Below are 24,919 nucleotides of genomic sequence, written 5' to 3' on the forward strand. Positions count from 1 at the left end.
GCGCGCACGCACAACCGTGCAGTAGCTACAGAACAACAACGATAACCGACGACGACGACCACGACGACCACGACGCACTGCACGCAACGGCAAGTAACGAACCCCTCGCCAGAGTCCAAGACTCACTCCTGGGCCTGGGCTCAGACGGCCGCGTGTGTGATTTGATGGTGTCCCTAGTGTCCAGATTAACTTAAGGGTGAGGGGAGCAAAGGGGGAGCTCATTGTGATGTGTTGATGTTGTGCCGAGAGGGAGAGGCCCAGTGCTTGGGGATTTATGAAGCGTGTGATAAGCGCTGGTAGTGGTCTCGCCACCAAGTGACTCATCATCCACCGGTCCGCTCTAATAGGACATATCTCGTTGGCGCGCGACGTTAGTGAACACTAGTGTGACAGGTGACAGTGGAAGTCCGGTTGCGCGAACGGATTCTTGGAAGACCGGGCCATGACTCATTCGCTCATCTGCGGCTCAGCTGGATTCGTGAAGATCGTTCAGTGACTTTGGCCTTCGAAATTAGCATCTTCGCTAATCCACTGTGCTACGCGTGTTTTTTTTTTAACGAAATTTCTTCGATTTTCTTTTCCACTTTCCTTCCTCGACTGCAGTTCCGTTGAGCAGTCGGCACGGATCTTGATGATCGCCCGTTGGCACCACTCGGTAGATTAGTGTGTTTAAAAGTTGCAGTGAGGGTTGATAAAAGTGATTCTCTCGCCTGCCTGACAGTTTTTTTTTTGGTGACCTCTGTTTTGGTCAGGCTCATTCACCGCATCTGTTCCACCTCTTCCTCCTCCTACCTCTACCGTCAAGTGTTCAGGTGAGTTGTTTGGGAAGGTGCCGGAGGTACCGGACACGGCCGGCTCATCTTGCCGAGGAATTTGCACTCCGTTCTGCTAGCGATAACCTCGTTTTTCTGTGGCCATTGTTCGGTTCTGCACACAAACACCAGTCCACCGGGCGTCAGACAAACACTTATCAGGGCACGTCAAGTGCGGGTCCAAGATTGGTGGGCTTAAGGTTGGTCCGCGATAAAGCGATTTGCTACCGGTGCCGTGGCCGTTTTAAATCGTCGTTTTGCGATGTGATTTAGAGGTCTTTAAGGAGCCAACCGCAAGGGGACAAATATGCGAAGGATTTTCTTCATAAAAAAAGAAACGCGAAAAAGGGACACAATAGGGAACGAGAAAGAAAAAGACCTCACCGGCACTGTCACCTGCAGTTTGATTTATCAATAACGAGTTGGTAGAACTCTCGTTGGCTCTCGCGCACTCTCACTCACAGTTCAAGGAGTCCCAAAAAACCTTCCCCCGAAAAAAGGACTTTCCAACGATAACACGTTACTATGGCGAGCGTCACAACCCTACCGCCGGTGGCGCCAAAGAAACAGCCGAATCCGAAGCATAAAGAGGGCGCGCAAGGGTGCACCGATTGGTTGTTGTCCTCGACCGAGGAGTGAGAATAGCCCCCCGGGCCCCCGGGCGGTTGTTTTTTGTTTTTCCGCAACATTCCACCATCGGATCTGGATCTTTGGCGAACGGCCGAACGTGGGAAAAAGGTGGTTGGGCCAGCCCGTAGGTGGCACGTTCTCTCGTGCACCTAATGCGTTAACCGTGCCACGACATGCAACGACGACGAAAACACGAATAAACAAACTGCATTCATTAATTGTGGCGCGAACGCACGAGACGAGCTGCTTCTAAAACGAACAGCTTTGCATTAGGAGAGAGGGAGATCGCGATCGCGAAAACAAGCCAGATTCCCCCCCCCCCCCCTTCGGGAGCCACCGTTTTGTGTGCCGGGAAAGTGAGAAATAGATGGAGGTAGAAGATCGATGGAAGATTGATGTTGATAACGGTGGGAAGTGCTGTCGTCGGGGTGCCCTTTCGCTTTGCTGCCTTGTTCTCGGTTCCTTGGACCCTGGAATAGGCAGACTGAGCGAGACTAAAAGTTTGATAAATTCTATAAACAAATGAAGGAAAAGTGTTCCAAAAAAAGTGCACAAATCACTCCAGTTTTTTACTCCATTCAGAGCAAATGAAGTTGTTCTAAACAAGGGCTAGGGCACTCAACTAATCGCTTGACTCACGATCGCACAAAAGCATCATGAGCATCATCAGCACCGTTCATCATCTGAAAATGCACAAAAGATTGATCGCACGAACTGCTGCTCGTGCCGGTGGCGTGTGATTCTTGTTTCCGCTCTCACGAGCCAGCGATCGAGGATCGCGATCCATGTGCCCGACAAATGTGCTGCGCAACAGCACGAAGCAACAACATTGCATGACTAATCTTATTTATCGTCTCGTGCCTCCGAGCATCACACAACGGCTAGGACCACGGATTAGTCCAACGGAAAAGCGTGTCCTCGCTCACCGCATCAAACGTCATTTGCGATCTAGCGCCGATATAAGGTGTCCGAAATAGGGATACATTCAGGAATAAACCGAAATGTTCGATTCTCGGAACCGGGCTACAGACATTTACACAAGCGTCCTCTCGATTCGGTCAAGGAACTCGTGAATGTTTCGCTTCGCTTTACGAAGGCAACCACCCGCCCGGGCAGATTTGCGTCGTTCGATGCGAATTCGGAATGAGCGCGATGATCGCGTATTCATGCCACGTCGCCCAAAGACCGGTGGCAGTTGGTCCGCGCTACGACCCTTTTAGAGGCAGACTGGGCAGCACTTGCCAGTGAACTACCTTCGGTTCGGGCCCCAAGTGTAACCTTCGAACTGTGCTGCTCGCGATCTTTGCAATCTTTGCTCCTCCCAGAAGGGCCCCCGAGAACCGAGGACCAACTCAATTTGCATTCGTAATTCGTGGCCATCGCGCAGACGACGACGACGACGACCACGACCTCTAAAACGGTCACGCGAAGGCGAAAACGTGTGTCAAGTGCGGTCGGTGGCTACGCAAAACCTCTCGCACCGCTCCGACGCCATCGACCCTTCTGTGGGGTGGTACGTGAAGATAATTTTTTCCTCCAAATTAGCGAAATAATTTATTCCCGATCCACAACCCGATCCGAGCCGATCGGCGCGGTGCGGTTAATGCGTTTGCTTGGGACTTTCCGTGTGGCGTGCGATCGCTAACCCTCCCCTTCCATCAATCGCTCGCTTGCGTCGAGTGTTTGTCCGTTTTGTTTGGTCCCGTTTTGTCGACGATCGTGGATCATCTCGTCTACTCGTCAGCGTTGATTCGTGTGCACGCGCTTTGACAGCAAGACAGCGGTTCCGCGTCAGCACAAATGGTCAGCACAGATTGCGACTCATCCCTTCCCTCTTTGCTCTTTGTCCACGGGTCCCAGTAGGGTGCCGGCACCAAAGCGGCTAATTGTCACCGGCTCTTTGTCTTTGGCGGTGGTTAAGAGACAACTGCAACTGTTCTTGCGCCCTGATAGAAGAGATGGCACGATGGTCGCGGTCCGTTATGCAAATCATGTTCCTCGACGGTGCAGTGCCCGGCGCGATTTGATGACTCGATCGACCGGATTGGCCATTGGCTTCAGGTCTTCCGGCTATTTATTTGTTTAGTGGTCCATCAATCGTCGCCTGTGTGCGAATTATGAGTAGCGTTTCTTTGGTGAAAGTGTTTTAAGAGAGGAGAAGGTTCACAACTTCAGGATTACTGTTTCGTTTGTCAAAATCAAATAATGATAGTCATCGATTTATATCCGTGGCCTTATGAACCTTCTGTTGCTTCGAATTAATAAAACTAGCAAGTAAATAAGTTTGCAAGTAGAGTAGAAATGTTCTGTGCTTACATCCTATCTAACAATGGTCTTATTGAAAACAATTAGAGTTGATGTTGAAAATAGATAAAGATATCCTAGATCAACTTTTCGTGATCACTGATGATTGATGCATCGAACATAAAAAGAAATTATGTCGCTCCAGTCCCTCTGCCTCTTCGAAATCTAAGACTATTTTCCGATATTAAAATAGATGCAATACAGAATTGCTTAGAATGAAAAATGGATCCAAACTGATGACAACATTATGCCAAGTTGTATTTTAATTCAGTGTCTCTCGCTGGCGACCAGAAGCACTTCCACCTGTTAGCATCTCCACTCAAAAGCACACCTCTCTAGCTCTGGTGGACAGTCCCCGAGCCGCCGTGCCGTGTTTGGAATGCGTTGATAACACGCAGTATAGCGACAATTCGGAATGGGGCAAAAATGAAATGTTTGCATGCTCGCCATTGCTCAACCCACACCTTCGTCACTAACATTGTCCGCAACGGCAAACCAATAGATTAGATAGGTAGTCTACTCGGTCACCCCCTTGCCAGTCTAACCGGTATGGGTGAGGCTGCTGCACACTAATTTCGCAAGCACCAGCGACAACAACAACGCCACTAGAAGTCAGGTGTACAACGATCGGCGACCACTGCGTTGTGTTCGTCTCGTAGATAAGACAGAGTAATTGTCACCGAGTACGATCGAACGCACACACGCAGTGCGTTCGCGGGTGTGGTGCTTCATGTGGAGGGTTCTGACCGGCACGCGATAAGCCATTCGCCCGGCGCTGCGTCACCTACCGTGACCATGATGATTAGGGTGTATTACCGAATTGATCAAAATCAGAGTTCAAAGCGGTGAAACCAAGCGGTATGAGCAGTCCATCGATATCCAAAGTCACGATCGCGTTATCGCGCACGTAGCGTACGTGCGTGCGATGCCTTTGAATGTCACTACCACATCCGGTCAGTTCCGGTCAGTGCAGGGCTCAACATAAAAGTGGAGTGAACGAAAGAAAAAAAAGAAATGCGAGATGAACCATCATCATCCCCGCCAGAACCTTGACCGGTTGACCGATCGGTGGTGACAGATAGTGAACGCTAGCAGCGCGTGATGACACTGGTATAACCCAGGGAAGTGTGAGAAAAAACAGCGACTAATGGGGATCGGAAATTTCCCGTCAATTTTCCAACCAATTTCCCATCGGAACAGCATCTCCAACTGGACTCCAAACACACCGTGGGTTGTGTCTGTGTTTGCCTGCGTGTATGTGCACACGTTACTACAAAGTGCTGGCCCAAGCAATTAGTCGCGGCCAGTTGCGGACGGTCGCGGTGCTGTGTGTGCTCTCGTTTCAAATTGCTCTGGAACGGTGAGCGGTGCGGTGCGTCCTCTCCTCACCGTGCCACCGGGCTTTTCCACAACGGCCAAGGTCGAAAACAAACATCAGAACATGTGGGATGGAGCATGTGGGGACGGGGGTAGCGGGGTGGTTGAAATAAATTTCAATTTTGTTGTCCAGCACGGGCGGACTGGCGTAGCGGCGCAGTTCGCGACGAGGAATGGATGGCAAGGTGAGCTTCAGTTCGCGCAAGTTGGGCGCAAAACCGAGAGGGACACCAGCAGGGGTACCGCAAGGTACCGATACGAGAGAGGTTCGCCTTGCATCGATCACTGCCCTTCTCCACCCTTCTCCTGTTGTGTCACCTGATTTGTGGCCAGCACAATTTCCGCTCGCAGCGGCAAGCGCGCAAAAAGCTGGGTTAGGGCCACACATTCCAGCAGTATCCAAGCAAGCTGTTTAAACCACAAAATCGCCTACTACGACGACGCCGTCGACGACTAGTACTGATCATCTCCCTTTCCTGTCCCTTCCCCCGTATCGTTACAGAGTTCTAGATGTTGGCCTGAAACTGCCACCCCGTCGTTCTGACCCGAATACGGATCACCCAACCGCCATCATCCGGCCGCTTGTGCTAGAGAGAGTGAGAGCCAGATCGAGTGAGCGATCGAACGGGCGAGTAAGAAAAGGAGAGTGAGCGTGAAACGCACACGCACTACGGAGCACGATGATGCTACGGAATCGAAGAGACTGTCGCAGCAGCAGTTGCTGCTGCGGATTACTGGGAGTGACGCTACTGTTGGCCACCATCCTCGCATCCAGTACCACTACCGCCACACCAATCCGCGCAACGCCACAGGCCGAGGTAAGTCCCGATGGGGAAGGGGATCATGGAGTTGCATCCAACTGCAAATGCGTAGGTTGTGACCCAGGATAATGAGCCCGGCAATTCCGAGAGCAACTCAGCATACACCAAACTTCTCGCTTGGAAGATGAAATTAATTAAACTCAATTCCTCGGTGGGGTCGCCTCAATTGGAGTGACCGCTGCCAGTGGGCCCTCCACTCCCAACCAGGCGACCGCGACGCTATCAACACCCAGAGCATTTGTCTCAATCGGCCATCGTGCATCGTGGTCGTGCACAAACCCCGCGAAAGCCGCGGTGGCCATCACGCGCCTTGGGGGTAGAGGGTCATCCGGTGCACCGAGAACAGGTTATCAGACGGACGCATACCCAAGTGGATCGACTCGGAAGTCGCACCTTGCGGTTGCGGCCGTAGCTTATGGCAAGTTGTCCCCAACCGTGGTGGCCACCAATATGGACAAACTGGCTGGCTGGCTGGCTGGCTGGCTGGCACGCTATCGTTCGCAGCGCACACACCGCTAATGGCCTTTTAATGATGGCATCCGCGCCACCAAAATGACGGTTATTTTTCGGGATACGCATGAGGACAGAAAAAAGGGAAAAATGTGGAAATATTCCTTCTGTGCAGCTGGCTCGCTAGCCAGCCTGTTGCTTGCGTTGATGCGTTGGTGTTGATGAATGGCACTCATCACTCGAATACTTCGGGAAAACACGCAACCGGAGTTCGATGGCTTTATCTTTGAGGTTCCATTTTGGGACATGATGGCCTCTCGCTTCGATCGATCTAATCGCTATCCGGTTTATCCATCGAGTCCATCATTTTCGTCGCGATAAGTGGTGTGTTTAGTAGGTTCACTTACTTACGCTCTGTAGACACTAAAGTTACCGAAATAGTAGTATTGTTTGTTTAGAGTTTGCGTCTTTACGAAGGAAAAGCCGCACGCTGCGTTGCCATAACCTCACACAAAGCACTGCTGCATCGAACGATGAAAGGCACGATGTTGGTGCCTGGATATTAAGGACCTCCTGAAACAAGGCTAATGATGGCTAGTAATGGCATTGAATTGCTAGCTAATACTTACTGTTACTACCTTGTCCTCAACCAGCACGCGTCGTCGTTATTGCCATCAAAGTCCGAGAGAGGTTGGTCATAAATTTTTCGAGCAATTTGTCGTCGGTTGGATTTTTTTCCAAAGTTTTTGTATCTAATAATTTATGTCACGTATGCACCCCTGGTACCACCGCCAGCAGCAGCAGCAGCAGCAGCAGCAGCAGCAGAATGCTACGCAGGACAAGGTACACGGTAAATCACGGGCCACAGCCTTGTGTGGCCAGTACGTACGCCAGTACATTCCAGTTTATTGCAAAGGACAGCACATTTGATCGAATGCATCCTTCGTCTGAATATGTGACCACCACGTGAGTGAACTTAAGCGAGAGCCCCCCGGGCACTGACGGGAAAGGGTCTGCGTTCTGACACTTTCTCCTGCTTGGTAGCCATTTTTAAGCCTTGAAGCCACTAAAGAGCCTTCAGTCTCTAAGGTCCCAGGGAAGGTCAGTCGGTTGGCATATATATATTAATGGAATGGATTGGCGCACCCCCAGCGCTGCTGCTGCTGCTGTTGGTTTGCTATTTTCAAACCGCGCACGAACGCCGCTTCGGCGTGGCATTCAGAAATAGGAGTTCCAGACGACCGACGACGGCTTGTCTCCCTCCTTGGGGGGGGGGCTGACAAACATAGACACGGTGCCCATTGCGGGGGTCACACGAAGCTAACCGCGGCTGAACGATGGCGCTACTAAAAGGACGCGACCAGCGTTAAACATTCCCAGCTGCTATTCCTGGTTACTCCAAGGAGCTATTCCCGGTTTTCCATGAAGCGAGCCGTTCTGCTATTACGCTTTTGTCGAAAATAGTTCTCCAAACGAAACGGGAATGCTTTGGATTCCGCACCAGAGGCGCCACGATGAAACTCGGTGCTCGATGAAGCTCCACGAAACTTCACGGTGGTGCCACCTTCACTCATGGTTCGTTTGGTATCGATTTTCCCGAAAAACCCCCACAGTTGCCGCCAACGACGCCGTGTCACTAGCGGGATATGTACAAGGCCTCCCGGCCAGGGCCTTAAGGATTTGGACGTTTTTCCTTTGGCGCGGTCTGCGTAGCACGTCGCATTTGCCTTTTTATAGCCGCCCCGGCCCAACCGAGCGTAGGTCAACGTTCTCGGGTAGCGGTTGCTGCCCTCATCCAGGGGTTTTCCGATTTTTCGGCAGTGACGTTAGTTAATTATGCTTCCGATTTCTCTTGGACGTGCCACCTGCCGCTAGCCAGCTGCAGAGCCTGTCTGGCATCGACCTCGGTTCCACAACCTTGTAGCTCCTTTCATCCATTGTCCTGCCAAAGGGCCTGTGCGTGGTTAAGGTCTAGGAAGCTCCCATCCCGGGGTGACCACAGCACGGTATGGTTGCGTGACTTGGTCAGTTGTTTTACATTTGCAGGAAAGGACGCACACAACCACACTCACGCGCACGACCCACACAGGATACAACCTTGCTCTATGACCCTTTTTGGTCTCTAAATGTTCATTCCCGTATGTTAATACCATTTCGGGGGGGGGGGCGGCGAACTGTCCCATGGCATCGCAACAGAACTTGGAACGTTCGGCGCATGATGGACCAATTCTCATTGCCCCAGGTGGCGCCTAACCAACGCGTTGCTTTGTGGTTCTGCTGACGAGTAAAAGAACTCTCTTCATCATCCATCGAGCGGTACTGACGTCACCACACATCCATCCTCACACTTTTCCTTCTGCTTCTCATCGCTGCCACAATGACTTTCGTTGATGAATCATCGTTAGCAGCAGCATGTGGTCGCTCCAAAACAGGCAATCCGGTTCCTTCATACCGGGAAGTCACCATGAGTAATGATGAACCGATGGCGTGGCTGGCGCTCCCTGTCTCACGAACCGAGATCGATAAGCTGTAGCACAAAAAGGGAAGAATTCGCTTTTTTTCGGCGAATAATCGTGGCAAATTGGGTACGCGTATGGTGGCGCACGATCGTTCGATCGAAGTAGAATAGAATGTGCTTGAGCTGTCAGCAGTTCTCGGCAGCGGAATGATTTGTAAAAAAGCGCACGCACCGGCGATGAGGCGATCAACGATTCGATAGAATCGCACGATCGATCGATCAGATCGAACCGGGAAGTGAAGCCGCTGTAGCTAACTAAGAAGACAAAGAGTCTGACAACGGGCCGTCTTGGGCCTCTCTGCAACTGCAACTCACTCCCGGCATCCTAACGCCTTCACACTCCCTGGTCAGCCACCCGCGGCCAGCGTACGTGCCTTCTATGTGTCATCTTCGATCGTAAAGCGAACGCGCGGTGGAAGTGATTCATCGGACGGGCGCGTTCCTGGAAGAAAGGGCAATTGCCCCTGGCGTGTGGTGTCCGCGAGGTGTGTCTCTCGAGATCGGAATCGAAACGAACCGTAACGCAACCGTTAACACCTCGCGTGAACGCGTGTCACCGTGTAAAGGGTTTGATCTTTAACTTGTCCATCCAATTAGCAGTCCTAATGAATTGTGCTCCGTGTGCTCACCACTCGTCGTCGTCGTCGTCGTCGACCGCAAATGGCGCCCATTAAGTCGATCCGTGCATAAAATGTACGATCGCGGAGTGGAGGAATCAGGAAATCACACTACACAACTGCATTCGACGACAGAAAAAGGTCAATCTGGCAATGGCCAACGGAGGATTGGCCGGTTAGAGATAGTTATGTAACGCGCAAACCTATCCGATCGGACAACTTCCGCATCGCTTAGTGCTTCTAGACGAATCGGAGTCCCATTGGACACGGTAATCGATATACTACCACAGCATCTTCTAGAATCTAGCGGACTAATGAGAATGCCACGATGGACACGTGTTGATGTGGCTCATTACTTACGCTTTACGAATAGGAAATTGTTGCAATGTTTGCGCTTCTGCTGCACAGCAAATGAGGCTAGATAGTTGGCATTACTCATGGGGCAACAGGAAACCCTTGCTCACCATATCGATAGAATCCGGCGTTCCATGCAAGCAAATGTCAGTTGTTGGTCGTGTTTATAGTGTATTCGCCGTGCTGCACTATCAGCAAGTGAGTGGAGTGCGGCGACGTATCGGAGACTCACCCACCACGATAAGGGTTGTGGACTGTGCCGGCCCGGTGAAGGTTAACCGTCTCCTCCCTTTTATGAAGAAAGGCTTCTCCTCGTACCATGTTTCGTCATCGGAAAGGGTTTGGCGGGAATGATAAGCCTGCATGGTATCACCTTGCACTGCACTACGATAGTGGCGATAACAACTACCGGACCACTTCTAGCGCTCGGTCTTCAGTGCTCAAGGTCGGTCGGTTCGGCCCCCGAAAAGAAGGGCCTTCGTCACATCCTCTCCCATCGAAACAGGGGGCTCAATGCGATGGACAATGCTCCAACAATTCGTATTGGAATCGTTCCACGGACCATGCACCGGATCATGTGGTGACCTACATTCCTACAGAAAAAAAAACGGGACAGTAGCCATGTGCTCAATTACAGACAACCCCAAAACCGTACCATCGCGTGGAACTGAGTGGTTTACGGAGCGAAAGAACCAAACGCTCCACTGATAATGCCGATAAGCTACCGAAAGATGAGCGATCAAGAAGTAATCGACCAGTAAGCTGACGCCAGTCCGATGCTTCCTCATTCAGAGTCAACTGATGACGCTGAGCAGCACCACCACAGCACCACTACTAACGCCACCGATCTGCTAGCTCATCAGCAAGTCATACTGGCTTGGACGAGGAGGTGGAGGTGTAGGTTAACAATAATCAATCGCGACCGCCAGTACCGTCGAACATGTTTTCATGCTGCTGGGCCGACCGCGAGCGTGAGCGCAATCATTCGTGATTACCGTCGTCGTCGTCGTCGCCGTCGTCTTGGTATGGCGTGCGGGCGGGACGCATTGTCGATGGCGGTGTTTGGGAGTGCGGTGTAGCCACCAGTGGGTTCAATGAGAACCGGCCGCTAACATGGTGGTGCTGCTGTGTCGTGATGCTATTGTGATGCGTCATTTGTTGATGTTCGAAAGAGCATTGTGAAGAGGGTGTGTGGTTTTTTTTATTTTGTTTGATTGCTTATTTCTCTCGCATGGTTGATAGATGGTTGTAGCTTGAACTTCGTCAGTGTTCGTGTTTTGCGTTTTTTACGATTTTTATTCTCGTGTTTTGTTGACTTCGTTTGGTGACTTTTTAATTTGTTTATCGTCGAGCAATTCATTGTTTGAACTTTTTAAATTTAAATAAGCTTTTTTAATTTCATGTTGTTTTGTTCATCTGTTCCAATTTATTTATTTCAATGAATTCGATGATTTTATGACTAATGTTTCGAATCTTTACCTAAAATTATTCCTGTTCTAGTAGCGTACAATTCACAATCTAATTATTCGTATTATCTTCTATCGAGCTCCTTCCTACTTTCCATTTAAAATCGTTTGTAAAAAAAAACATTTGTTTTTAAATCAACAAACCCGATTTCTGTTCACATCTCTCCATTAAGATCACCATCAGCAAGCAATGCATCAAAACAGCTTTTTCCCCTCTTCCGGGTCGCACGGACAACCGACTATCGCCATCGGTCGGTCGGACAAACATTGAAAACATTGGTGCACGGCACGTGTACTGCCACACGGTCTGCTCCCGTCTGCAACACATTAACGTGGCATGGCAGTCCATGCCATGCCATGGCGTGCACCATTAACCTAATGAAGTACCGATGTGACAATGCAAATCCAGTGTCAAGCCACCACCGTGCACACAAACGTACAAAAGCTGTGCCCTATCTATGCTGTGGCTTTGTTTCATTTCTTTCCTCTTCTGCCAATCAACTCTTTCTCGCTGTAGTAGTGGTAGCGGTAGTAGTAGTAGCGGAATCTGTAGTAGTACCTCGTCCGTTCCATCTAATCGATAGGGAAGCAAGCGCGGCGAAGGTCCGAGGCGAGTTGAACGAACTTTTGTCGTCACCACGGATTGGTGCCGATGTTCCGCGTGTTCTGCTCTCCGAGTGACTGCTCGCGTTGGCATAATATTATTTTTCCTCGAACGTCTCCCAGTGATCCAGAGCAGCTTCAGCAGTAGGAGCAACATTAGTAGTCAGCTACCGGTTCTTTGTTTTTCCCGTACCAAGGAACTGCAAAACACCGGCCACGACTATCAAAAGCTCTCACGCTAAGGAAGCGCGGTTCCCAAACCCTGCTGCGCTGTCTTGGGAGCTTTTCGGTGACCTCGCGGTGGCCCACTGTGAAAAGCGTCACCATTTGGACGGACAGCGCCAGCCAACAACCCGGCAATCACCGACCGGCTGCTGGCATGGCATTGGCCGCGAGAGAGTTCATTCCGCGAGTGAGCTGGAGTCAACCCGACTGGCTGGCTGGCTGGCTGGGTTTATGATTTTTCATTGCCAACCCACCACCACTTACGCATCGTCACCACCTCACCCTCTCTTTTATTCTATCTTTATCTCTCTCTCTCTCTCTCTCTCTCTCTCGTTGGCGCTCTCTTTTGCACTCTTTGTCTGGTCCCACTCTGGCCCGGTCTGGCTGCAGCCTGGGATGAGCTTTGATTTACTATTCATGTACCGGCGGATCTGACCTACAGCGGTTCCACCACCACAGCCACCGGTGGCTAGAAAGGGAAGTAGGGGGTAGCTTACACCCTCTCTTCACCCCTTGCCATCCCCTTTTCTGCCACACTGCAGCACTATGTTCTGTGTTAATGATGGTGCTGCTGCTAGTTCCGGACGCTCCGCTGTTAGTATGTAGGAAGTGCGCCGATCGGACACGCCTGAGATGCGATTAACCTTCCGCGTTGATGTGTTTATTGATTACAAATGAGCCAGACTATTCTCGCTTCCCTATTTTCTGCTGCAGCGTCATCGTCCGTTGTTTGCCGTGCCGTGTTTACTGTAAAATGCGACAATTACGTGCAATCGGTACCATCTTTCGGGCTTACCGGTGGTCCAGTCCGGTGATCATTCCGAGGGGGATCCCAGATTGATCGAAATGATGCTGACGGCTGGTTTGCTGCTGGCTATATGACTGACGACCTCGGTGAGCGTTTTGCATGCGGTAATTTGAGTGTAATTTGAGAGTTAGACAGAAGGGTAGGAGGTGTTATGGAGAGAACGGTACACGTGAAGCGCTGTAGTGGAACAGAACCGTTTGAATTCTCGGTGCATTTGATCTTTAGTTACGGTGCTTTCAATGCTAGAAAACGGTTAATCCATCAACAGGACATTGACTGTTTAAATGGGAAGGACACTAAACAAGAGTCAAGCGATAAAATAACAGAAAATCAGTTTGTTCCCCCACTCACTCGTTTGAAACAATGTTTCTGACAACATTTTTTCTAGCCACAGAATTAGGTCAACAATTTTGATGCATCATTAAACGCCAATTACTACACAAAGTCGCTCCTTTGCTACTTTTTGCATTCCATACAGAACATTGATGGAATCCAGAACGCTTTTATGAAATTATTCTGAAGATTTCCATTGTTCCCTGTGGAATCTATTGTCTCACAGGCCAGCAATAATGCAATGAGTAGCGCAAACTCACCCAACCCAGCACGAGATTCACATAATGATCGTAAAGCGATCGTGCACGAGCTATTTTCACCCCCGGGGGCTGCAAAAGCTGCAATGTCACGGAGTGGTTCTATAAGCCGGTCCCAGCTGCAATCCCACCAACGGCAATGTCCCCATTTTGCACCACCGCACAGTCGCTCAGTCGAGAGCAGAGATGCCATTTTTGGCGCAAATGTTTGTCCCCAGGCAGATGATTCAGGCGCGGCGGCAACAATGAGTAGAACAAACATCGCGCACGAGATGCGACGTGACGCGTGGAACGACCGCGCCCGCGATCTGACTAAAGCAAGCAAGGCTACGCCAACCTTCGTGAACGTGAAACGGCATAATGCGGCAACGAATCAAAAACACTTGATAACCGGGCCAACTGGCACTTCTCGAGCCGCACTCTCGCACTCGCCCGTAAGAGCACTTTGATTTCCAAACGCCATTTACCATTCGATCTCTCCCATCTGCAGAAGATCATCAATATTTGAGGAAGATCTGGCTTTGGTACGCCATCGGGTGCAGCACGGCCGACGAACGTTCTGACGGTCCGCGCGTTGCGAGTGGCGCTAGATCGTGACTGTAGCTGGCGGGCTTCTAGATTTATGACTTCCTCTCCTACTTCACCGGGAATGGGCAAATTGCTACTTTCGAACGCTGGTCTGGCCTTGCCCGGCACGTGCCAACGATACTGCTTATATCACAGCATTCCCTCAGGACACCGACAATGCGAGCTGTTGCGTCCCAGATCAGCGCAACACCTTCACGACTCGCCTCTTCCCTCTTACTGCGCCGCTGGCAGTATCTCTGGCCTTCCTCGGGGGGGGGGGTCGGTATTTGATATTTTTAGATGGCCGCGACCTCGAACCCGTTCGCTGGCTGGCTAATATGGCAAAGGGTGAAAGTGCCCTTCGGCCCCCGGTCGCTTATCACTGCCGTTAGTCCGATGCCACTGGTGGTCAGTCGATGAACCGGGAACGGCGAACAAGCGAAACCTTCACCAACCCGCCGGCGAAAAGGACTGACATTATTCCGTTGGCAACGATTTGATTGTTGAACTTCAAGCGCGAGGCGAGCGAGCGTAAGCAATGGCGACCGGAATTCCTGTTGAACTTTTGGGCTTTTATTGATAAGGTTAAAGTGCCTATCGCTCGAGTGCAGCACGAACGAGCGCGAAGATTTATAGCCAAACATCCACGAAGACTTTCCACGAAGCGATACGGCAAGTGTTTGTTGTTATACTTTGCCGTTTTCGGAAACCCCAACCGTGGGGTACATTCCAGCGTGTTGCATCCATAATCACGTAGAATGTGGTCTAACTCTGTTGCAGCCGTAGTGTCGTGGCATCTGTTATCAACAGCGCCTGAGTATGCATCCGCCGTCAGGCGAACGGATGACACTCCGGTAAACAACGATGAGTACTGCGGATTTAGCTCACTGCGGCCTCCAGTTCCTCCTCGGATCTTCGCAATCCCGACCGCTAATCAACGCCGTAGTATCGTTCCACTGCACGGCACACTTTATGGTAAAGAGTGTACGATTACAAGCGCAATTACATGTTGTTCTTCCCTCTGCTCCTGGACATGCAATCCGTTCCCTTTCCGCGTTCCGTTCCGGTCACGCTTTTCGCTAGGAAGATTGTCTCATTAACGCAATCCCCGCTAACGACCTGCCGCTTTTAATGCTGCCGCTGTCGCAAGTGACAAATTGCGCGATCTACCGGCGATTTTCCCCTTCACTAATCTCGTTATGCGCCCAGCACGTAACCTTTTGCCCTTGCCAAACCGCTCTCGTTGCCCATGGTCAATGGCAACGCGACGCCAATGGAGACGCCTTACCTCCCCGATCACCTCGATCACCACCTCGCATCATTTGCATTTTGGATGTGCCGACGAGTGCCGAGGTGTGACATATGATAGCCTAGCGCACTGCGATTTCAGACACAGATTCTTTGAGTGCAAAAAAAAAAGGGCCCATGTTGAGGCAGACGATCCTGGCCCCACGGGGGGTGGAATGCAGTTTGTATCATAAATATTTATTGACAGACGATGACGATGGGAAGAGTGCATTTTGGAGGCTTCCCAGCCCCAGTGGATCGTGCATCGTGCGGCACGCGTAACCAGACACTAAGACAAGACAGGCCAGGGTGCCTGCACGGAATCGCTAATCGTTGTGCAAAGAATAATGACCTGTGAGAGAGAGGAGAAGGGGAGCAAGAGGGGTGCACGTGAGTGTTGTTCTAAGAAAGCTGCGACCGGACTCGACTTATCAGTCTTCAAGATGATAATTCGCTGGCTGGTCGTGGTGTGGTGCATCGGCGGTTGCTGCGATGGTTCTCCAGTCTGTAAAAAAAGATCCGCCACAGTAGGCGCATAACCAACTGTCCAACCGATGTTGATTGCATTCGCGTTCCGTTTTCCTTTCCCCCCCCCCCCCCCCCCCTACAGCTCTACCTGTCACAGTTCGGTTACCTGAGCCCCAAGTATCGCAATCCGACGAGCGGTAACCTGCTGGATCAGGACACCTGGGAGAAGGCGATCATGGAGTTCCAGAGCTTCGCCGGGCTCAACGTGACCGGCGAGCTGGACACCGAGACGATGCAACTGATGTCACTGCCCCGGTGCGGTGTCAAGGATCGTGTCGGATTCGGGTCGGATACGCGCTCGAAACGGTACGCACTCCAAGGCAGCCGCTGGAAGGTGAAGGATCTCACGTATCGCATTTCCAAGTATCCGAAACGGCTCGAGAGGACCGCCGTGGACAACGAGATCGCGAAAGCATTCGGCGTTTGGAGTCGCTATACGGATTTGCGCTTCACTCCGAAGCGATCCGGTGCGGTTCACATCGACATTCGGTTCGAGGAGAACGAGCACGGTGACGGGGATCCGTTCGATGGTCCGGGTGGTACCCTGGCCCACGCTTACTTCCCCGTGTACGGTGGTGATGCACATTTCGACGATGCCGAACAGTGGACGATCGATAAGCCGCGTGGTACGAATCTGTTCCAGGTAGCGGCACACGAGTTTGGCCATTCGCTCGGTTTGAGCCACTCGGATGTGCGGTCTGCCCTGATGGCACCGTTCTATCGTGGGTACGACCCGGTGTTCCAGCTGGATTCCGATGATGTAACGGTGAGTGCAAAGCGGGACGTGCGCTTTCCTCCAGTTTATTGCATTTTCTCTCCCTTTTTCTCGCCGCGCTCTGCTCCCAAAAAGGCAATCCAAACACTATACGGTCCGAGGACACGAAACGGTGGTGGTGGTGGTGCAGGAGGTGGAGGCGCCGGTGATAGTGGTACGCCAACGCGCACGCCAAAACCGAAGGACACACCGAAGGACTTTGATTCGGAGCTGTGCAGCACACCGAAGATCGATGCCGTTTTCAACACTGCCGATGGGAGCACGTACGCGTTCAAGGGTAACAACTACTACAAGCTGACGGAGAACGCGGTGGCCGAGGGTTACCCGAAGAAGATCAGCGAAGGCTGGCCAGGACTACCGGGTAAGTGGTCAGCACGGTGATCCAGATGCGACCATGCGTGGATATCAGCATTCTAACGGCGTGGTGTTCCCACACAATCCACAACAGGCAACATCGATGCTGCCTTCACGTACAAGAACGGCAAGACTTACTTCTTCCAGGGCACCAAGTACTGGCGGTACCAGGGCCGCCAGGTGGACGGTGACTATCCGAAGGAGATCAGCGACGGTTTCACCGGCATCCCGGACCATCTGGATGCGGCCATGGTGTGGAGTGGTAACGGAAAGATCTACTTCTACAAGGGCAGCAAATTCTGGCGCTTCGACCCACTGAAACGGCCACCGGTCAAGTCCACCTACCCGAAACCGATCTCCAACTGGGAGGGCGTACCGAACAACATCGATGCCGCCCTGCAGTACACCAACGGGTACACCTACTTCTTCAAGGATGACAAGTACTATCGGTTTAACGATAGAACGTTCACGGTAAGGCCACCTCCACAGTGATGCGTTACCAGAATTGCTAAGCAGCGTCACGTTCCGGTCAACGCTAGAGAGAGAGAGAGAGAGAGAGAGAGGGAGGAATCGCTGCTAATAATCGCTACCACTTCACCACGGCTTTGCTTGCAGGTTGATCAGTCCGATCCACCGTTCCCGCGTCCGACGGCCCACTGGTGGTACGGCTGCAAGAACACTCCCTCGACCTTCAACACACTAGGTAATGTACGGTTGGAGAAATCCGACGAACATCCCGATGGTTACGCCGATTTGAATCCGGATGCCGGTAAGTGAAACCGACCGCCGTTTCCCACTGTAACCGATCGCGCGTCCCCCTTTTTTCTTGCGTCGCCCCAAGAATCGAGAATTACTCGCCCCAAAAGAACTCCTTTTTCTCACTCTCTCTATCTCTCTCTTCTTCTGTATCCACCACTTGCGGTTGAGTTGCTAGAGCGTCCACTCTGCGGTCCTTGTCCCGTGTCTCTTTTCTAACTTCCTGCCCCTAATGTTAGTTTCGTTTCGTTCGAAGTCGAGTCCCCATCCCCGTCCCCGTCGTGTGTAAGCTTGTCTGTGAGCGGAATGTTAAGTACCTGTGGTGCTGCGGACTTCAGGGTCATTCCCTCTAGCCCGCGTAAACCCGGTTTGCTCAGTTCTGCGTGCTGCCTACCGTTTTGTTGCTTCCGTACAAAGTTCCAAATGTGTAGTGTGCTCGTGTACGTGTTCCCTGCTATCGACACTACCAGTGCAGTATGTTATCTAACACACTCCCAAAACCCCCCCCCCCCCCACCAATAAATACTACTACACCTCGCTACCAACGTCGACGATCAGCTGACTAATGAAAGTGTTTGTTGGTGGGCGGCGCTAATCTGCATCTCGCAACTGATTGTTTCTCTCTGTTGTCTCCGTTATCTTGTAGATACCGAAGCGCTTCATCCTTCCATTTGTAATGCCCGTGTGTGATTGGCGGGCGAATCTCAGAAGACTACTCACTTCCTATCCCTCTCTCTCTCTCTCTCTCTCTATCCTGTTCCTGCCTGTCCTATGGCAGAAGCGCTCTTTCTCTCTGTTTCTCTGTATACCTTCCTCAATCTCTGTGTGGACAGTTCCAGGACAATGGCCAGGTTTGTTTCAACATGCCACAGTTTTACGTTTTTTTCTTCTCAATGTTCTTGGCTCACTTGTCCGGGAACGGTTGTGTCATCTCATTAGTAATGATAGCGCCAGCACTGGTGGCCAGAGACACGGAACACCAATTGGTAACATGTGTGTTCTGTGTACTTGTCTATCTGGCATCCATTTGGCATCTGGCCATCTTGGCATCTTGGTTCCATCTTGGCATCCACAATGCATCTCCGTGTTCGAGAGTTCGATTCGTAGAAAATTTCCATTCGGCATCATTAACCGTCCGTCCGTCCCTTCGTCTGTCGATCACATGCATCTGGCGCAAAGCTCAAACACTAAACCGCCTCATGTCCTCTTGTTCGTGCGTCCACCATCTAACCCACGCAGTTGCAGTCTGCATCTAGATCATCTGGTCAAACTCCCTCGCTACCACTAACTGAATGCAGGGCCACTAGCAAGTTTCTCTCAAACGCGTCTCTGTCTCTACTACCACCAACTTCCGATTTAACGAAGATTCCATTGTCGATCGAATCAGATAACCGCCTCCCCTTAGAGAGCGTCCCCCACAAACACCACAATGTTACAGAAAAAAAACGGGTCGGTTTCACCAAACCAGTGTAAGCGATTGGTGTAAGGTGACGATTTGGCACAAAAATCGCCGCCGGTCCCGTATCCGAACCAAATCCGTGATAACTGTGTAGTACGCACTGTAGCAAAATAGCGAGAAGCACGCAGCAGTAGTAGTCTTGCGCCTCTGATCTGCCTCTGATCTGCACCGGCACCGGCTTTCTTCACGCTTCGCCACCACGGCGGTTCCACGCTCGACGGAATTCGATCGATACTCTCTTGCACCAGGGTAGCGGCTAGAGGGTAGCCTTATTGCCCAGTAGTTCGTTTGGGATAGGACTGCACGCCTGCGTTACGCCAACGAAAAGGCACGGAACCGAAGCGGCAACCACAGCCGCCGGCTGAGGTGGAAGCAATCTAATATCGCTATCAAGGTGTTACTGCACGCACTTTTCGTAGGAACCACCATGCACTGGCACAGAATTCGGTCCGCGAAACTGCCTAATTCGTCGCGAACTAACCAAACTAACCGAAAGCGCCATTGTTACGTTATACGACGGCTGCCAATAAGTTTCTGCAACTTTCTTTCCTTCGCGACACACCTTTTTACGACATTTGCATGCTGCGAAGGTGGTTGCATTGGATTATGCAACCGTTTTTGTTTGGGTTGTTATATGTTTTGGGTAAATTCTACTTAAGTTCCACTAACTCGACTACTAACCCAAAACAAACGGAAGGGGAATACACTCAAGATCGTCACTAATATGCATCGAAAGCAATCGTATAGCGTAGACTGAGACTCTAGCAGTTCCTGAATGTTGTACCGCACACCGTAGTCCCCAAAGTAGAGCACATCCGGCCAGTCAATTGCACGCCATCACAATCTGCACGCACACCACGTAGAAATATAGCAATCGCTCCATTTGTCACAGGTCAGCCAGTTTTCAGCCTGTGCTGCCTGATGTCTGCACGGGAATCGTTCCTCCGGGGAAAAGGACTAGTGCTAGTTTTGGGTTAGTGCCTGCTGGTAGCCTGCTGCTGCACGTAATTCGCCACGTCCTATGGTTCACGGTTTGGTAGTGAGTTGCACGCACGGGTAGCAATCACATCCCCACCCCCCCGTTTCTGAATCGTTTTTTATTGATTTTGTTCGTTTTTCTTTTTTTTGTTTCTTTCTTCTTTTCTTTCTTTTCATGATCCGTTCTATCTTCTTTATTTTCTTCCGTATCCGACTGACTGTGCGATTGATTTGTTTGTTTGCGTTTGTGTCCTTTCGTATGATAACTGCATCGTTCCTTGCCGTTGCATCGTACGTTGGATGTATGATTCACCTGGGCCTCCCTTTGTTCCATTCCATCAGCATGAAAAATAAACGATGGTGATAGAACTCCGGCATCAGCTCTGGAGTGGGTCGCTAATCATCGTTTCCATTTCGTGCCGATAGAAGATGAAAAAAAATAAAAGGGAGCTTAGCGATAGAAGCCATCCGTCAACACCGAACTGCATCTGCAACTGTCGCCCGCGCGGCGCATTCAATTAATCTCGCTCCCAAAGTGTCAAGTGGCCGGCCGGGGGTGGTACTAAGTTAACCTTTGACTTGTGTGCTCCCGTATGTGTGCGTGTGCGTGAGAATTCCAAGAACAGAAAGCGAAGATCAGCTTCCATCAACCGGTATCTGGATCGGAGATAGTACTTCATACGATCGCGTTTGTCGCCAAGATGAAGACGGCACCTCCCTTTGGTCTCCAACGCATTGTGATCGTGCTCCAGAGAGGGACAGAGCCATATTAGCCATATAGGAACCCGGTGGGATCCACCAACTCCGGTATCAGGCCAGGCGTGTATCGTACTGCGAACGGAATGAAAGTGCAAAGCAGCATCGGCAAGCTTATCGTTTGGTCCCGTAATTGGTTTCTTTCGTATTGTTTCTCGGTTTTTTTGTTTTCGTTGTTTTCCTTGCGACACTCCAGTGCCTTCCCTTTGCCTTACCCCTGGCACAGTACGGTGCTTCCAGTGCAGAGCAGAAGATCGCCCATCGATCGCCTTTGGCGAGAAAAAAAAAGAGATCCTGAATTGTGTTAACCTGTTCCGTTTTTCATTCTCTTCCTATTTGCTACGCCTTTTTCTTCTTCTTCTCCGTCTTGGGTGCCGCTGTCCCATGAAACGAAATCCCTTTGCACCATTTTCTCATCCGCTCCATCATTGCACCACCGGAACAATAGCAGGAACGGACGAGCGGCCCGCACCGGACGAGTATAGTGGTGATAGTGGTAGTGGTGGTGCTGCTACTACTTCTACGATCCCGGCGTTCAGCATCGTCCTCAGTATTACTCTCTTCCTTGCCACGTTGGCAATGTGGCGCAACTAAAGATGGAGGATGCCAGAGCGCCGAACGCGTGATGATCCCGCATCGCAAACGCCATCAACACCACCACCACCACCACCACCACCACCACCACCAAACGTTCACTTGCACCGAAGCGCCAAAGGATCGTAATAAAACAATCAGAACGTCGCCGCCGCAGCAGCAGCAGCAGCAGCAGCAGTCCGGATACACCAGAAGCACGAAATTCGATCTCAAGTGAGCACTTCCTTCCTTCCGCGGATTAAGGTTCGATCGAGTGTTGGGATCGAAGGAGGTGGTTGGCAGATTTCATGCGTCCCGTGGGTTGATGGAAGAGGAGAGATGATAGTGAAAGATGCAGGACAAGTGAGAACAACCTGAGGTCAGTCGAGGTCTAGAGAACGAAAATTAGTCAAAAGATTTCCAGTAAAGGACCGGCCAACACAGAGAGCGGCCCGTTCTTAGGAGAAGAAGAAGCTAGTGTGAAGAAGGTGGAAAAGTTAAAAGTAGCGACAAGCAGCAAATCGGTGCCTTGTTATCGTGCTAGCAAAGGAATTAGTAGAACCGAACCGATAGAACACTTTCCCCTCCCTAAAAAAAACAACTGTGTACATATCGAGAACCAGTGAGCAATATAAACTTCGTGACGGCGATGATGAAGACGAGGAGTTCAATAGATAATAAGAAGCACAGAGGACCCGAGGGAAGAATCCGACGGGGATGGGTATTCCCATGTTTACAATGTAATCCCGCCCCGTCTCTTAAATGTTGCCTTTTTTTGTTGTAAATGGAACAATCGACGAAACCATAGCAGATACCGTGAATCGATACACCGGTACTAGAACCATCCCCACAACTCCCCGGAACCATAGTTATCGTTTTCGTCTTCGAAGGCCAGCACCAGAGTGGCCAGGCCAGGTGTTTTGGAGGCGTTGGAGTCTTATAGGTTGGCCGCAGTTCTGTGGTTCCAGCCTTTTTGTATATATTTATAACTTTACCAACTAGCGAGCGAGAGAGAGAGAGAGAGAGAGCGAACGAAAGAGGAACGAGAACAGAATTATTTTGAAAGCTGTTACAACCCCGATGGGGTGTTACGAAAAATGTGTCCGGAGGGAAATAAACTGGCCGTTTTAACCCTAAGTTAACTAACCTGGCACCGTGGCGTTCTGGTTCTGGAAAGAAAAGGCCACCGGGTCTCGAATGATCATGACGCTGCAGCCGCAACAGGTTATCTCGGTAAGATTCGCGGTTCGGATAAATATCCACCCACTAGGCGGGTGGTGGCCGTCGTGGGGGGGGGGGGGGGGGGCGGCGGAAAGTTTGCATCCACAATTACCTGTTGGTCGTCGGATGATTTGCATAAAAATCAGGTCACTGCATGTCGAATGCAGCAGCAGCAGCAGCATTATCTGCTACCGGCTGACCTGTACCCGTTTCGCCTGTTCCCTTGCCCCCTTACCATCCCCCGCGAAGGTCGGTCCGACGGTCCGGTGGTCAATGACAAATTCGACATCTTGTAAACGTGTGAGCAAGATTGTAAATCATCGAATCGCCCCCAACCGTGCGAGGGTCAACTATTTGTCCAGATGAAGCTAATTTGGTTTCGATCATTATCAGTATTAAATGGGGAAGCTCGCAACACTAGGAATTATGAACTCATACCACAAATGGCTGTAGCTCTGTTTATTTTAAATAGCGAATATTTTATTGTATCTCCTGCTGTCGTACTTTTGGAAACATCCATTTCAGTTTTGCTTTTTTGTGCTTCACGCATTTCACTTGAGACACAAATTGAATCTTTCTTGCTTAAAAAATTGAGTATAAGCGCAACACAACATTTTGAATTAAAAAAAATCATCCTCAAAGCCAAGGAAAGCAAAAGGCAATTTTGATAACTATATTACTACCTAAAAATCCTTAATACCTAAAAATCACATGTTTATAACAGTTTAGAACAGTTCGGCTGCAAAACGCCTTTTTCAAATTTATGTTGGGCTCGCGTTTATGCAATCACATTCGGGAGTTATGATTATGTGGCCCAGTTTTGAACGTACTCGTATGAACGCAAGTGCAACATAAAATTTGAAAAACTCGTTTTTTCATCGAGTTTTTCTTAAATGATTTAAAGCTAATAGAAGCACGCTATATAGCACTAAAACTACCTAATAAATTTAGATATGGAGCTGTGTTTTTTATATTATATTTTTATACATTTTAAGAAACAGATGGAATAGTTTTAGATGTGAGTTTTTGTATGGGCGAGACAAAAACTGCAAGCCGACTCCTCCTAAGAAAAGTGTTTTGCTGCCGAAGAGCGTCACGCAGCTAATTACACCGTAAAGTACCTTATTAATGCTTGGCACAGCGATTTTATAGCGTTCCGGAACAGGTAACTAACAGGAAGTCCGCTTCGGGCTTCGGGACATTAAATTACTACCGGCGATCGTTAAAAGCGTTCCGTCCGATTTCAGATTTCACGGGAGCGTTTAATTTCGATTCTCAGTTCGTTACTCACTGGGTGATCCCCACTTTGGCGCCTCGGAACCGATAGACGAACACCTAGAGCCATCCTACGACGTTGAATGGTCCCTCGCAGGCCAGCTCGTCTGACGAAATACCAATTAAACTGACTGTAGCCCTTCCTCCTCCCGCTTATTTTTCTGCAGATAAAGCGAACGAATCCAGCGGAACTGGGAGGTGTTGAGGGAAGGCAAGGACCATAAATCAGACACCCGTCAGCAATGGCACTCTCGCGCGGACACACAGACTAAGCAGCGTTGACAAGCCCGACACTCTCCGGTTGATGTCCCTCCGGTTTTGCTCGTCTGAACGACCGGGAAATCGGATCCGATCCGATTAACGGAGATCCACTTTGACCCAGTCAAGGTCCATGCGAAGCTTCCGGTTACTTCGAAGTGGCGCTCGGAAGTGGCTTTCTTCGTACCTTCTTTTGTCTCGCCACCACTTCTCGTGACGCATCCTTTCTCGCCTCATTATAAGCAGCAACACATCAACGACTAGAGAGGAACCCTGAAGGAAGGGGAAGGAAGTAACGGTGGATTGGCCTGATTGGCCCGGCAGATGGTTGCCCAAGGCAATTAATGGGTTTATGGCACCAGAAAACAAAGCTCATCCCCTCCAAAGCACGTCGCAAAACAACACCACGAGTAGCACCTCGCTCCAGTAGTAACCAGCAATTGGGATATCAGATCGAGGCTCATAAAATCTCATATCAGTCTGCCTCGCCACCACCACCTGCGTCGTCGCGTATTTGCTTTCTTTGCCACTACCCGCCTCCCCACAGAAATGGCCAC

The 24,919-nt window shown here is 50.6% G+C and overlaps 1 protein-coding gene across 8 annotated transcripts in view; it reads left to right on the top strand.

The window, feature by feature from the left end:
* The window catches only part of LOC126579056 (matrix metalloproteinase-14), a 22,890-nt gene extending 140 nt beyond the window's left edge, over positions 1-22,750 (top strand). The window contains exons 1-9 of one of the 8 annotated variants that reach the window (XM_050242285.1): positions 1-89; positions 604-812; positions 5,626-5,941; positions 16,040-16,723; positions 16,808-17,093; positions 17,181-17,557; positions 17,702-17,855; positions 18,621-18,693; positions 20,622-20,727. The exon at positions 1-89 is cut by the window's left edge and continues 139 nt beyond it. In XM_050242285.1, the coding sequence (XP_050098242.1) occupies positions 5,804-5,941; positions 16,040-16,723; positions 16,808-17,093; positions 17,181-17,557; positions 17,702-17,855; positions 18,621-18,693; positions 20,622-20,643 (1,734 nt within the window). In that variant the 5' untranslated portion in view covers positions 1-89; positions 604-812; positions 5,626-5,803 and the 3' untranslated portion in view covers positions 20,644-20,727. Of the gene's footprint in view, positions 90-117; positions 197-603; positions 813-5,625; positions 5,942-16,039; positions 16,724-16,807; positions 17,094-17,180; positions 17,558-17,701; positions 17,856-18,488; positions 18,694-20,621; positions 20,728-21,483 lie in introns of those variants that run through there. The other 7 variants (XM_050242281.1, XM_050242284.1, XM_050242286.1 and 4 more) reach the window with 7 other exon arrangements.
* The last annotated feature ends 2,169 nt before the right edge of the window (positions 22,751-24,919 follow it).

Source organism: Anopheles aquasalis, chromosome 3, assembly GCF_943734665.1.
Source record: "Anopheles aquasalis chromosome 3, idAnoAquaMG_Q_19, whole genome shotgun sequence".
NCBI lineage: Eukaryota > Metazoa > Arthropoda > Insecta > Diptera > Culicidae > Anopheles > Anopheles aquasalis.